The following is a 14,874-nucleotide window of genomic DNA, read 5'->3' as shown; positions in this document are numbered from 1 at the left end:
GTGCTTCAGTAATAAGGGTCTGTGGGGAAACACAATGCTTTGTGTGTAAATGGACTAAATGAAGCATCAAGGCAAATATATATTTTTGTATTCGAATTATTGAAGTTAATTGAAGAATTGTTTCAGCCGTATATACAGCCATCATTGTCAAAATAGATGGCAACAAAAGTGAGTACACCCCAAGCGATAACAGCTGTATGTCATGTGGTTACACATGACATACATGCAAAGCCACACGTCCTATTCATCGTGTTCATGTTTTTGTCTGCTTGACAGGACCATACAAATTTGTGTATCTTGTTTTAGAGCAGTTAAAATTTGGTACTTTGAGTGAAATTCTCTCATACTGACCACTGGATGTTCAACATGGCACCTCATGGTAAAGACTCTCTGAGGATTTGAGAATTAGAATTGTTGCTCTTCACAAAGAGGCAGAGGCTATAAGAAGATCAGTAAAACCCTGAAACTGAGTTACAGTCAGTGGCCAGAGTCATACAGAGGTTTTACAAGTTGGGTTCCACTCGGAACAGCCCTTGCAAGGGTCCATCAGAGAAGTCGTGCTGTGCGCCAGGTGCAGAAGCTGCTTTAAAAAACAGACGCATGAGTGCTGACAGATTTGCTTTTAGAGGATGCAGCAGCGTCAGAGCTCAGACCATACGCCTCACACTGCAACAAGTTGGTTTGCATGACCATCATCCCAGAAGGAAGCCTCATCTGAAGCTGGTTTACAAGGAAACCCAGAAACATTTTGCTGAAGACAGCCTGTCTAAGAGCATGCATTACTGGAACCATGTCCTGTGTACTGATGAGACTAAGATAAACTTTTTTGGCTCAGATGGTGTGTGTGGCAACGCCCTGGTGAAAATTACCAAGAAAATTGTGTCTTGCCTACAGTCAAGCATGGTGGCGGTAGCATCATGGTCTGGGTTTGCATGAGTGCCGATGGTACTTGGGAGCCGCGGTTCATTGAGGGAAACATCAATTACAAAACTGGGTCGAACGGCATTTTTCCAATATAATAACGACCCCAAACACATCGGCAAGATGACAATTGCCTTGCTGAGGAAGCTGAAGGTGAAGGTGATGGAGTGGGCAAGTATGTCTCCAGACCTAAACCGTATTGAGCACCTGGGGGGCATCCTCAAGCGCAAGGTGAAGCACCATGTGTCTAACATCCTGCAGCTCCATGTTGTCAGGAGTGGAAGAGGATCCCAGCAACATTCCATGTCCAGGAAGATTAAAGCAGTGCTAAATAACAATGGTGTTCACACAAAAAGTTGACACTTTGGACACAGGTTTGACTTGTTCAATTAGGGTGTACTCACTTTTGTTGACAGTTATTTAGACAATAATGGCTGTATGTTGAGAAATTTTCTAGTAAATCTGTACTGCTATACAAGCTGCACTACTCTAAAATATATAAAGTTTCATTTCTATAGTATTGTCCTTCGAGAATATACAAAAATGGTTGCTGAAATGTGAGGTGTTTACACAAAGGTATCGGATATCTTTGCATGTAGTAGTATTTCTCTTTACTTGAACTAGGAGACGCAAATCTGTTCCTGCATTACAATGGCCCTGTGCATAAAGTAAGCTCCTTGAAGATATGTTTTATATGGGTTGGATTGTAAGATCTTGAGTGGCCTGGTAGACAGCTCTGACCATACGTCTATTGAACACCTTTGGGATGAATTGAAGTGTTGTCCAAAGGTCTGACTTTATTATAACCCTTTAGGTTGAATGAGCACAAATGTCTGTGCTTTTATGGTTCATTAAGGATCCTACATTGTAATATTGAAAACACTATTAAACAATGTCACTAAATGAATACTTTTTGCAGTCTACTTTTTGGAGAATCTCTGTGTAGCTTTATTGGTTTTGAAGGAACCATTTCTTACTTGCACCAGAAGTCTTTTAGAGCCCATCGGAGGTGAGCTGTGCAAATTTGAGCTGCACGATCTCATAAATCACTCTTGTTTGTGCTGGGGAGCACCAGAGCTACTCCTGTGAGGCCCTGTGTGTCAGGAGAATAGTTTTGCCCTGTGGCCTGTAAAACTAAGATGTTAACAAGCAGTGACATTCTTTTCATCGTCCTGTAACCTGTCTTCTTAATTAAATATATCAAATATATCTTCAGTTTTTTTTGTATTAAATATATTTCATTAGATATGATCATATTTGATGTGAAATTCAGGGTACTAGGTTTGATCCATAGCTCAGGTTATTGTTTGTGCAGAGTTTCACTTGTTCTGACGGTGTTTGTTTGGGTTTCTTCATGATTCTTTGATTTCCTCCCCAAATCAGGGCAGTAGGTGGACTCTGTATTGCCCCTAGGTGTGATTGATTGTTCACCGTACCCTGTGAAGGATTGGAGCGTTCTCGCCTTGCACATTTTCTGGAATAGCCTCAAATCGACTACAACCTTGTCCAAGATAAAGCTGTTACTGAAGTTGAAAACGCTGATTTGATTATTCTAAGATTTTGCTCACTCATTAGCTCATTGATTGCTTTTATTAGGATAAATCCAATAATAAGGACAAATACTAATTCTATTTGGAGCCCAGATGTGAAAATTATGTTTTAAATGGCCATTAGACTGGCCCGTGTCCTTTCACTAATGATACAAAAGAAATTGTGGGCAAAGCAAACAGTAACATTTTATGTCACACAAATGCTTTTATAGGTAATGGCACAACAACGCACACTCATTTTCTAAATGGCGATATCATTTGCAAAATCCCTAAGTGGATGTCTCAAGGCTTGACTGTAAAACGCTTGGCTTTTTAAAGGATCTAAGGATAAAATCTCAATGAAGGATGAAACCTTACTGACATGGTCTTTATGAAAATGTATTCCGTGCTTTTTTATTATTTTTTTGGTTTCCACTAGCCGCAAAAACCTTTAGTCAATTTTAGCATTTCACACACTGGTGACCATCTTTTGTTTGTTGGACCACTGTATTTAACATTGTACACCGCAGCCGTTTGTGCTCTGGAAGCCCACCAGACTGCGTAAGCACAATAGACCTAGGCCTCACGTCTTGCCAGGAATGGCAAAATATTGTGTCTTCTCCTCAGTGATATAAACTGACTACATGAGCTGAGTTCATCTCCCTCAATCTCACGTTTACAGTACATACAAAACTCGGCTGCCAGAATGTTAACCTCCAATAAAAATCTGCCCACATTACCCCTATATTATTTGATCTTCACTGGCTCCCAGTCTCATCTCGCATAAAATATAAAATCATACTGCTCACTTATAAGGCACTAAATGCTCTTTCTCCCCCCTATCTTTCTGATCTTCTCTCTTCCTATGTTCCTTCACGATCACTCCGGTCTTCAAATTCTGAACTTCTATGGGTTCCTAGATTCCGTCTATCCTCTGCGGGTGGCAGAGCCTTTTCTGTCATTGCTCCAATACTATGGAACTCCCTGCCAATTGCACTCAGAACCATCACCACTTTGACTGAATTTAAATCAAGGCTTAAGACCCACCTTTTCAACCTCCACTATCAGTCAATGCATATGTGTTAGGAGTCCTTCATTTTCCTGAAATGTGGTGTATGTTTCATGTATTATGTAGTGTTCCTTCTCTTGTTCTGTATGTTTTTGTGTCTGTGTTGTCTCTGTTATTAACTCATGCAGCTGCATGTGATCCTTCGTCCTGGGCAAATGTCCGACGAATATGTTTATGTTCATGTATGTTCATTATATTTCATCTGCCTTGAAATATTGTACTCTGTAAAGCGTCCTTGAGCTTGGGAAAGGCGCTATATAAATTAAACTTATTATATTATTATACACAATGGATGTTTTGTATTCTAATCCAGGCTAAACTCTAACTGCTGCGATGCATTCATGTAATAACGACAAGTGTAGATATGTATTAAAACCATGCAAACAATAACTCGAAATAAAAAAATAAATAAAAATTAACAAAGAAAATGATAAACCAGGACAACTATAAATGTGGGAAGACAAAGATAAGACCAAGAGTGCTGTGAAAGGTGAGATTATTTACACGAGTCCTAATAAACCCGAAACATGAATCAGGTGCAGTCAGTCCTGAGACATAGTGGATAAGGTGATGCTGAGTGGATGATGGGTAGTGTAATTTATGGCCACATTCGTGACGGATGCATGCTGCGGATGCATTAATGCATACAAACAACTGTCATTCTTTTCTTCAATTCGTCCTCGCAAGGTTCGGTGTTGAACAGACCAGACGACCAAAGAGCGCCGCCATTACCAGTTTTTTGCCGGTTGTATTGGAATCTTAAGAAAGGGGTGGTATTAATGTTATTACTTACTATTAATATTCGGTGGAGCATACTCATTTATTAGCCAGATGGGAGTCTGAGCAAAGCTTCAGTCATTCACACATGTGTTGAGGATGATAAAGAAGTAGAACCTAATTGAGGATGTTAACCTACTGCTGAAAGTATTTGTCACACTTATTATTACTGTGTGTGAGTGTTGAGCAGGGCTCCTGTTCTAATGTTTAAAGAAAGGGCTTGATGGGTTCAGCTGTATGATGAAAGAGGAATTATGCTGGAGGTATGCTCATCCCTGTGGATTGTCTGCTGTAGATGAACTCCGTACCCTGTTGAAAACAGCAGAAGCAATGAAAATGAAAAGAACAAGTGAGGTGCATTATGTCCACCAAAATAGTACATATTTAAATAAGTGTTTGTATGGAGATATATATATATATATATATATATATATATATATATATATATATATATATATATATATATATATATATATATATATATAGATATATATATAGATAGGTAAGTATAAATACAAATATTTAAATTAATTTCAATTTAAATTAATTTCAAATTGCTTAAATGAAAAAAAAGAAAAATATAAATGGACTTGTGTGTTTCCAATGTTTTATTATGAAATTATCCCAGACTTTAAAGTTTTGCTCATTTTCTTTGTCTGAATCTTCTCCTTGCCCCTTGCTGTGTTCTCCCTTTCCTCCATTTTTCATTCTACAGCATCTTCTGTGTTTACCTGTCCAGCTTGCTGCAGAGTTTAGTGGGTGGTGCTTCAGTAATAAGGGTCTGTGGGGAAACACAATGCTTTGTGTGTAGTTAAATGGACTAAATGAAGCATCAAGGCAAATATATATTTTTGTATTCGAATTATTGAAGTTAATTGAAGAATTGTTTCAGCCGTATATACAGCCATCATTGTCAAAATAGATGGCAACAAAAGTGAGTACACTAGCGATAACAGCTGTATGTCATGTGGTTACACATGACATACATGCAAAGCCACACGTCCTATTCATCGTGTTCATGTTTTTGTCTGCTTGACAGGACCATACAAATTTGTGTATCTTGTTTTAGAGCAGTTAAAATTTGGTACTTTGAGTGAAATTCTCTCATACTGACCACTGGATGTTCAACATGGCACCTCATGGTAAAGACTCTCTGAGGATTTGAGAATTAGAATTGTTGCTCTTCACAAAGAGGCAGAGGCTATAAGAAGATCAGTAAAACCCCGAAACTGAGTTACAGTCAGTGGCCAGAGTCATACAGAGGTTTTACAAGTTGGGTTCCACTCGGAACAGCCCTTGCAAGGGTCCATCAGAGAAGTCGTGCTGTCGCCAGGTGCAGAAGCTGCTTTAAAAACAGACGCATGAGTGCTGACAGATTTGCTTTTAGAGGATGCAGCAGCGTCAGAGCTCAGACCATACGCCTCACACTGCAACAAGTCGGTTTGCATGACCATCATCCCAGAAGGAAGCCTCATCTGAAGCTGGTTTACAAGGAAACCCAGAAACATTTTGCTGAAGACAGCCTGTCTAAGAGCATGCATTACTGGAACCATGTCCTGTGTACTGATGAGACTAAGATAAACTTTTTGGCTCAGATGGTGTGTGGCAACGCCCTGGTGAAAATTACCAAGAAAATTGTGTCTTGCCTACAGTCAAGCATGGTGGTGGTAGCATCATGGTCTGGGTTTGCATGAGTGCCGATGGTACTTGGGAGCCGCGGTTCATTGAGGGAAACATCAATTCCAAAACTGGGTCGAACGGCATTTTTCCAATATAATAACGACCCCAAACACATCGGCAAGATGACAATTGCCTTGCTGAGGAAGCTGAAGGTGAAGGTGATGGAGTGGCAAGTATGTCTCCAGACCTAAACCGTATTGAGCACCTGGGGGGCATCCTCAAGCGCAAGGTGAAGCACCATGTGTCTAACATCCTGCAGCTCCATGTTGTCAGGAGTGGAAGAGGATCCCAGCAACATTCCATGTCCAGGAAGATTAAAGCAGTGCTAAATAACAATGGTGTTCACACAAAAAGTTGACACTTTGGACACAGGTTTGACTTGTTCAATTAGGGTGTACTCACTTTTGTTGACAGTTATTTAGACAATAATGGCTGTATGTTGAGAAATTTTCTAGTAAATCTGTACTGCTATACAAGCTGCACTACTCTAAAATATATAAAGTTTCATTTCTATAGTATTGTCCTTCGAGAATATACAAAAATGGTTGCTGAAATGTGAGGTGTTTACACAAAGGTATCGGATATCTTTGCATGTAGTAGTATTTCTCTTTACTTGAACTAGGAGACGCAAATCTGTTCCTGCATTACAATGGCCCTGTGCATAAAGTAAGCTCCTTGAAGATATGTTTTATATGGGTTGGATTGTAAGATCTTGAGTGGCCTGGTAGACAGCTCTGACCATACGTCTATTGAACACCTTTGGGATGAATTGAAGTGTTGTCCAAAGGTCTGACTTTATTATAACCCTTTAGGTTGAATGAGCACAAATGTCTGTGCTTTTATGGTTCATTAAGGATCCTACATTGTAATATTGAAAACACTATTAAACAATGTCACTAAATGAATACTTTTTGCAGTCTACTTTTTGGAGAATCTCTGTGTAGCTTTATTGGTTTTGAAGGAACCATTTCTTACTTGCACCTGAAGTCTTTTAGAGCCCATCGGAGGTGAGCTGTGCAAATTTGAGCTGCACGATCTCATAAATCACTCTTGTTTGTGCTGGGGAGCACCAGAGCTACTCCTGTGAGGCCCTGTGTGTCAGGAGAATAGTTTTGCCCTGTGGCCTGTAAAACTAAGATGTTAACAAGCAGTGACATTCTTTTCATCGTCCTGTAACCTGTCTTCTTAATTAAATATATCAAATATATCTTCAGTTTTTTTTGTATTAAATATATTTCATTAGATATGATCATATTTGATGTGAAATTCAGGGTACTAGGTTTGATCCATAGCTCAGGTTATTGTTTGTGCAGAGTTTCACTTGTTCTGACGGTGTTTGTTTGGGTTTCTTCATGATTCTTTGATTTCCTCCCAAATCAGGGCAGTAGGTGGACTCTGTATTGCCCCTAGGTGTGATTGATTGTTCACCGTACCCTGTGAAGGATTGGAGCGTTCTCGCCTTGCACATTTTCTGGAATAGCCTCAAATCGACTACAACCTTGTCCAAGATAAAGCTGTTACTGAAGTTGAAAACGCTGATTTGATTATTCTAAGATTTTGCTCACTCATTAGCTCATTGATTGCTTTTATTAGGATAAATCCAATAATAAGGACAAATACTAATTCTATTTGGAGCCCAGATGTGAAAATTATGTTTTAAATGGCCATTAGACTGGCCGTGTCCTTTCACTAATGATACAAAAGAAATTGTGGGCAAAGCAAACAGTAACATTTTATGTCACACAAATGCTTTTATAGGTAATGGCACAACAACGCACACTCATTTTCTAAATGGCGATATCATTTGCAAAATCCCTAAGTGGATGTCTCAAGGCTTGACTGTAAAAACGCTTGGCTTTTTAAAGGATCTAAGGATAAAATCTCAATGAAGGATGAAACCTTACTGACATGGTCTTTATGAAAATGTATTCCGTGCTTTTTTATTATTTTTTTGGTTTCCACTAGCCGCAAAAACCTTTAGTCAATTTTAGCATTTCACACACTGGTGACCATCTTTTGTTTGTTGGACCACTGTATTTAACATTGTACACCGCAGCCGTTTGTGCTCTGGAAGCCCACCAGACTGCGTAAGCACAATAGACCTAGGCCTCACGTCTTGCCAGGAATGGCAAAATATTGTGTCTTCTCCTCAGTGATATAAACTGACTACATGAGCTGAGTTCATCTCCCTCAATATGGTGCTCTGTATTCAGCAGGTGGCATGCAGATGAAGCCTGTTTAGGTGGCTAGCCAATACTTCCTGTTGAATTACGATGCTGTTGCACATGAGCGCCAACTGACTTTAGACTGTGAAACATCAACTTCATTTTATAGCTATTAGCAATGAATGTGTAATTAATCTTACTTTTTGTTTAAAGTCTCCATTTCCCTTGCTCTTTCTCTTTCAGATAACAGTAACAGAAGCTGTGCTGTTCCTGATGCAATATACATCAAAAGATCCAGATAGTCGAAAGAAGACCATTGCGACTGGAGACTGTTGTTACCTCAACCCTCTAGTGCGCAGGACTTGCCGCTTTTTGGGTGCGTACTTAACCATAATTTTGGCACCATTGTTTTCTTGAAACAAAGATAGTACATTGCTTTTAAGCTATTACTGTGTGACTAGCTGGAGTTTTAAGCTGGAAAAGCATGGGATGCATATAATTCTCTTTCATGCTTTCATAACTTTTGTGATGTCTACAAGAAAAATGACAAAAATGATATTAGGAAAATTATAGCCATAATAAATCATAATAGTTTGGATACTTAAGTACATTTAAAGGCAAATATGTTTGTACTTTTACTCAAGTGAAAGTTTAAAGGGAGCATGTTTACCTACTGTATCTCTGCTTTTACCCAAGTACATAGTTTGTGTACTTCATCCACCACTGCTTTATATTATTTATTACTTATTTAAAATAATAATGACATTTGTTAATTAGATATATTGCCCTGTCCAGTTAACACAGACATTCCGAAAGATAAATGGACCAAGCATTCGTTGGATAGAAACAGCACACAAATTAATTCTAATGTTTGTCAGTTAACAGAAATGTTTATCAAAATGATTAGTGATCTGTGTTCAAAAAAAGTTCTGTTGACCTTTCTCCTAGCTAAGTAATTGTCATATTTATGTATGTAATATTAACATTAAATAAGTTTCCCTAGTTGCTTTATGTGTATTTCCACCAAAAACATACATTTCAGTGTGACATTGTGGTTACATTTCAAACAGTGGTGGTATTAAACTTCATATTGCTCCTTGCTTGAGCCAATAAGGTACAATGTCAAAGTTTGAAGGCCAGAATTTCATATAACTGAGACAAACTCTGCCCTGTTTGTGCCATTGTCATAATTTCTAAATAATACTTGACGTATAAAGTTTAAATAGTATTGTGTGCAATTTTGGCAATAAATCTAAATAATAAAATAAAACCAAACTCTAAACACAGCCTATAGTTTTCACACTGTGAGGTCTGGTTTCTGGTTTCTGTGGTGGTCTTCATGCTTTAAAAGCTCTGACAGTAGTGCAGAGGGTCTGAAGGATTAAGCTGACATACATCTGATAAAGAGAGTTTGCCTATACCTCCATCAGAGTGTCAAGGGAATCATGTTAGCCTGACTAAATATGTCAGGTTCGATTAGCTATAGTGCCCATAATAAACAGTCATCATGAATTCTCAGTCACACGCCTGCTTATTATACTGTACTTAACCGTGAGATGTTATCAGTAGCTCACTCTCACAATCTTCCACTGTTTCTCCATACAGAAGTTCTTTCAAATTAATCTGCATTGTTCAAAATGGTAGGAATTGTTCTTGAATATTTTATTTGTCGGTTTATTTGCTTTTAACATTGTACTTATACCTTGGTTCAAGTGGTTAAGCTGTGGTCATTTGTGGCAGTGGTAATTTCAACTCTTTCAGTTGATTTTTGACCTAAAATCACACCTCTTATTTGCACAACACACACACCACTGTTTTCCAGGAGAAATTCCATTTAGAAAATGGCTCTAGGTCACGACATGCTCATACCCAACTCTACTTATGCTTTTACTGTTTATACTCCTCCGTTCTCCTGTCAACTCTGACAGGTAGAAGTTCCTTGTAAGTTTATATTCAAGAGACAAAAAGAAAGGTGGAACGAACAGGCATTTGACAAATGCTTCAAAGAATGTTTGTGAGAAGATGTATTATTCTAACTTTTTTTTCCCCCCACACATTCTATGAACCATACATTGAAACTAAGTTAACAATAGTGAAACTTGGGAAGTCCTGCATACCAGTTAAATATGAACATCCTTTTTTTTGTTTTTTTTGTTTTCAGTATCTTTTCAAAGGCAAGGCATCACAGGTTAATAAAAATAAAAAATAATAATAATATCAGAGTCAGTCTTTTGCATTCAATTGCAGATTTGTTTTTTTTTTGCAATTAGTGCATGTAATGCATATTATGGATTTTCATAAAATATAAATAAATGTGCACACTTAAAAACAACTATAGTATTTTAACATTGTGTTATAAAAACTGTAATACCATTTTAGTTCTAAAATTGTATATTTATGTATATTTATTTGCTTCTAATCAAGGATAGGATAGAATATGTTCAGATTTTGTGTACAAAGAGAGATAATGCAAACAGCCTTAAGATCTAAGAGGTCACTCAAAACCCAAGGGTTAAATTCTAGAATCGAACAAAATTCTAAATTCTCTAGAATAGAACATTTTGCTACAGTGGCTTATCGCTGACCATCAGTAAACAGCTGAACAGCCTCAACAAAGAAGGAACTATAATAAATGGACATTCAGTGTCACCCAGATGAAGATGGGGTCCCTTATGAGTCTGATTCATCTCAAGGTTTCTTCTTCACACCATCTTAGTTTTTTCTTGCCACTGACACCACTGTCTTGTTCATTAGAGATAAATGCATAGGGACTGATATATGACACCTAAAATATATATTCCTAAACTTCTTATTTCTGTGAAGCCGCTTCGGGACAGTCTCCATTGTTAAAAGTGCTATACAAATATAACTGGATAAAATGTTTGGTTCAGAATACAGAAAAAAGTATGTTGCAAATTTTATTTGAATACAATGTGGTTCAATGTGTTTCCATTGTAATGAGCTAGGATTCTTTAAAGATCCAGATTGTAGAATAAATGTATCATACAACAACAGTAGAATACATGGCTTTATTTAGGTTTGTTAAATTACAAAAAAATCTCAATGATGCAGATTATCCAAAAAATCTAAAAACTTTTTTTCCTTTATAGTGCCTTAATTTAGTCATTTTATTCATGTACAAAATGATTTATTCCTTAATTATACACTAATTATTCTGTAATCTGTTGAAGGCAGATGACAAAGTCTTTTTTTTTTCTGAGGCACACGCATGAATATGCAAAAATGTAATCGAATCTCTTGAAATACAGTTCTCTGAGCAAAGCCTTTGATGTATGCCAAATCCTTCTAATTTAGCATATCCTTCTATTTAAAGTGTATATTTCTAGTCTTCTAACTAAGGTTAGGTATATATTTGCACACATGCACCAATGTACTAAAAATAATATTAATCTTTATATTTAGTTTATTTACTTTTGAGCCTGAGAATAATAGGGCCTATGGAGAAAATGGTTTAAAAATACCTAAAATAATCATCTGAATACTTTTGGAACTCCAACATGGATAAATGAATAGAGAAATAGTGAGATGCACATGCGCACACCGTTTAAACACAGTTTATTAGTTAGTGGAATAAAGCACCTGTGTTTTTGGTTTGCAGTATGCACTCAGGGCTGCAATGAAATCCTCAGTATCAAAGTTATCAAGACTGTCCAGCACTGCCTACATTACAGCCAAGATCAATGTGATGCTGACTACAAAGTTTTAACTTTCCAATGAAGAGTAACTGCATTTGGCAGCTCATCAAAAACACATTTTAATAATGGTGGGTTTGTGGTACAGTGGGTAGCGTTACTGCCTCACAGCTTGCTAACAGCTCCAGGGTCCCTGGACCAATCCTGATCTTGGGTAACTGTCTGTGTAGAGTTTTTGCCATGTATTCAAAAACAGGACACCGATACTAAATGCTAAATGGCCTGTAGGTGTAAGCGTGTGGGTGAATGGTGTCTTCTTATAGGCTGGTGTCCCATTGAATTCCCTTTCAAATGAAATTAATTCATTTATTTTCTGCTTTACAGCTAATGATTTAGCTTTAAAAAAATATCTGGATATGGATTCAAATGCATTCAGTGGTCCCTGTAACGGTGTACACCTGATAATGTTTCCTAATTATCTAATCAAATCATGTGGCAGTAGAACAATGTATGCAATCATACAGGTAAGGGTCAAGAGCTTTAGCTCAGCTTATTAGATAGCTGGATGAATGTAGAGGTGTTCCTAATAAATTGGATGTGTGTGTGTGTGTGTGTATCGATTCAGACACTATATGGCACACTTTGATTGTAAAAAAAAAAATTCACAAAAGGTAAGCTAACAGTATTGGAAACCACTCTGAAGGCTGCACTTGGATTCAGCACATAGTCTGGTGTTCCTCAGTGCAGTCCCTCAGCCTCAAGCAGGACACGTGTTTAAGAAGTAGAACTGCACATTAGAAGTAATTTATATGATAAAATAGCTGTGATTTTATTTGAGTATTCTTCAAATCCTGGCTCATTTCTCATATTATTTTGAAAGCATTGTACAAATAGTTTCCCTAGGATATATAACAAACTAAAAAATATTTGGTTTAGAGTGTGATGTATAATTAGCCATGCATCATGCAGTTATGCAAATCTACTCATAATGTTGGATTATTACACTAAGACCAAAATGTTAAAAATTGAATGCCATTTAAATGAATTTTGTTTGAGCTAAAGGGTATTTTTTACTGACATAACATCCATTAGTTACAATAATGGTTTTGATGTAATAACGGCTGTGTGATATTTGGCTCTTTGAGTGCATTTGATGTAGAGAAATGAAAACCTGGCAACAAGTATGTGGCCTTTCAGAATGAAAGAAAGAAACAAGGCATCCTCCAGTGTCTGCAGTAAAGGCAAGACATAGTTAATGGTCTGACAGCTGAATTTCTTACAGAATGCTTTTCAAGTAAAAAAAAAAAACCCTCTATTAAGATGCACAGACGAAAGCTGATGATAGACAGTATGTCTGTAAGGAGCCTTTGGCCAGATATGCTTTGTTTTTTGTCTGTGTCTGCTGCAATCACAGCTGAACTCTGTTACACATTAGTGCACCAATCAATTATTGCACTTGTATAAATGGATTTTAAAAAGGTAATCTTCAGATTATGTTTCTAGTTTTTAAAAGTACAGCATTGCATGTATTGTACATAACTCAATCACAAGGAAAGTCATGGCATTTTCAAGTCTGTTTATTTCCAGAAGTGAACTTAAAGAAAACTGCATTTATAGTGTGCATTTAAAGAGACTAAAACACTGTTTAAAACCATTGCGATGCATTTCAAATAATCATGTTAAAATTAATGTTAAAGTATTAAAATAATGGATGGATGGATTGATAGATGGATGGATGGATGGATGGATGGATGGAGGGAGGGAGGGATGGATTGAGGGAGGGATGGAGGAAGGGGGGTTTGCGAGTTCTTTATTAATCCCCAAGAGGGAATTTGGTGTCACAATACAAAAGCAACATGAAAAGAGTTCAGCATTCACAAGTACACAATATACAGCAATAAGATTGAATAGAAATATATGCATATGTGATGAACAATTGTGTTAGTGTTTGTAAAAAAATAAAATTAGCTCCTTTTCTATGTAATCTATTACAAGGCTTATAAAAACTTAAAATAAGCTATACACCGACCAGGCAAAACATTATGACCCTATAACATTATAAACGGTAAGTAAATGCCACTGATTATCTCTTCATCATGGCACCTGTTAGTATGTGGGATATTATAGGCAGCAGGATTTGGTCCTAAAAGTTGATGTTTTAGAAGCAGGAAAAATAAGTAAGCATAAGGATTTGCATGAGTTTGACAAGAGCCAAATTGTGTTGGCTAGACAAATGGGTCAGAGCATCTCCAAAACTGCAGCTCTTGTGGGATGTTTCCAGTCTGCAATGGTCAGTATCTATGAAACATAGTCCGAGGAAGGAACAGTGGTGAACCAGTGACAGGGTCATGTGCGGCTCAGGCTCATTGATAAATGTGGAAATCGAATGCTGGTTCCTTTGGTCCGATCCAACAGATGAGCTCCTGTAGTTCAAACTGCTGAAGAAGTTAATGCTGTTAATGCTCAACGGGTTCAGAACTGTTTAGGCAGCAAAAGGGGACCAACAAAATATTAGGTAGGTGGACAGTGTATACTATATATGTTATATAATATACTATATATGTATAATATAATATAATAATATAATATATTATATATGTATATATGGGAAAATATATTCATGTTTTCTTTAAGTAAACAAAAATAAGTGTAATATCCAAAGAAAAACTAAAATTTTTTTTTGGTCAAATCGTGATATTTGTTTATTTTTATTTTGCATTTCAGTTAAAGAAACATCCAGTGGGTTTTCCCAAAATGCTACACATATATACAGTACACACAACTCATTACATTTGTTTATTTTTCCCTGTTTTAACTGCAGGTGTATACATGTTTGGCCTCTTCACCACTGACATCTTTGTGAACGCGGGTCAGGTGGTGACGGGGAATCTGGCCCCTCACTTCCTGACTGTGTGCAAACCCAACTACACAGCACTCGGCTGCCAGCAGGCCCTACGCTACATCAGCCACCAAGAGGCCTGCACCGGTAATGGGGAGGACATCTTGCGTGCCCGCAAAACCTTTCCCTCCAAAGAGGCAGCGCTCAGCGTATATGCTGCCCTCTATTTAGCCGTGAGTAA

At 37.4% G+C, this 14,874-nt stretch overlaps 1 protein-coding gene across 5 annotated transcripts in view; it reads left to right on the top strand.

Annotated features, from left to right (window-relative positions):
• The window catches only part of plppr5b (phospholipid phosphatase related 5b), a 40,260-nt gene that overhangs the window by 7,616 nt on the left and 17,770 nt on the right, over positions 1-14,874 (top strand). For all 5 annotated transcript variants that reach the window (XM_046847752.1, XM_046847753.1, XM_046847755.1 and 2 more), the window contains exons 2-3: positions 8,385-8,517; positions 14,616-14,866. In XM_046847752.1, coding sequence (XP_046703708.1) covers positions 8,385-8,517; positions 14,616-14,866 — 384 coding nt within the window. The remainder of the gene's footprint in view (positions 1-8,384; positions 8,518-14,615; positions 14,867-14,874) is intronic.

This window comes from Silurus meridionalis, chromosome 4, assembly GCF_014805685.1.
Source record: "Silurus meridionalis isolate SWU-2019-XX chromosome 4, ASM1480568v1, whole genome shotgun sequence".
NCBI lineage: Eukaryota > Metazoa > Chordata > Actinopteri > Siluriformes > Siluridae > Silurus > Silurus meridionalis.
Note: the sequence above shows the minus strand (reverse complement) of the source record. Positions and strands in the feature narration are given on the sequence as shown.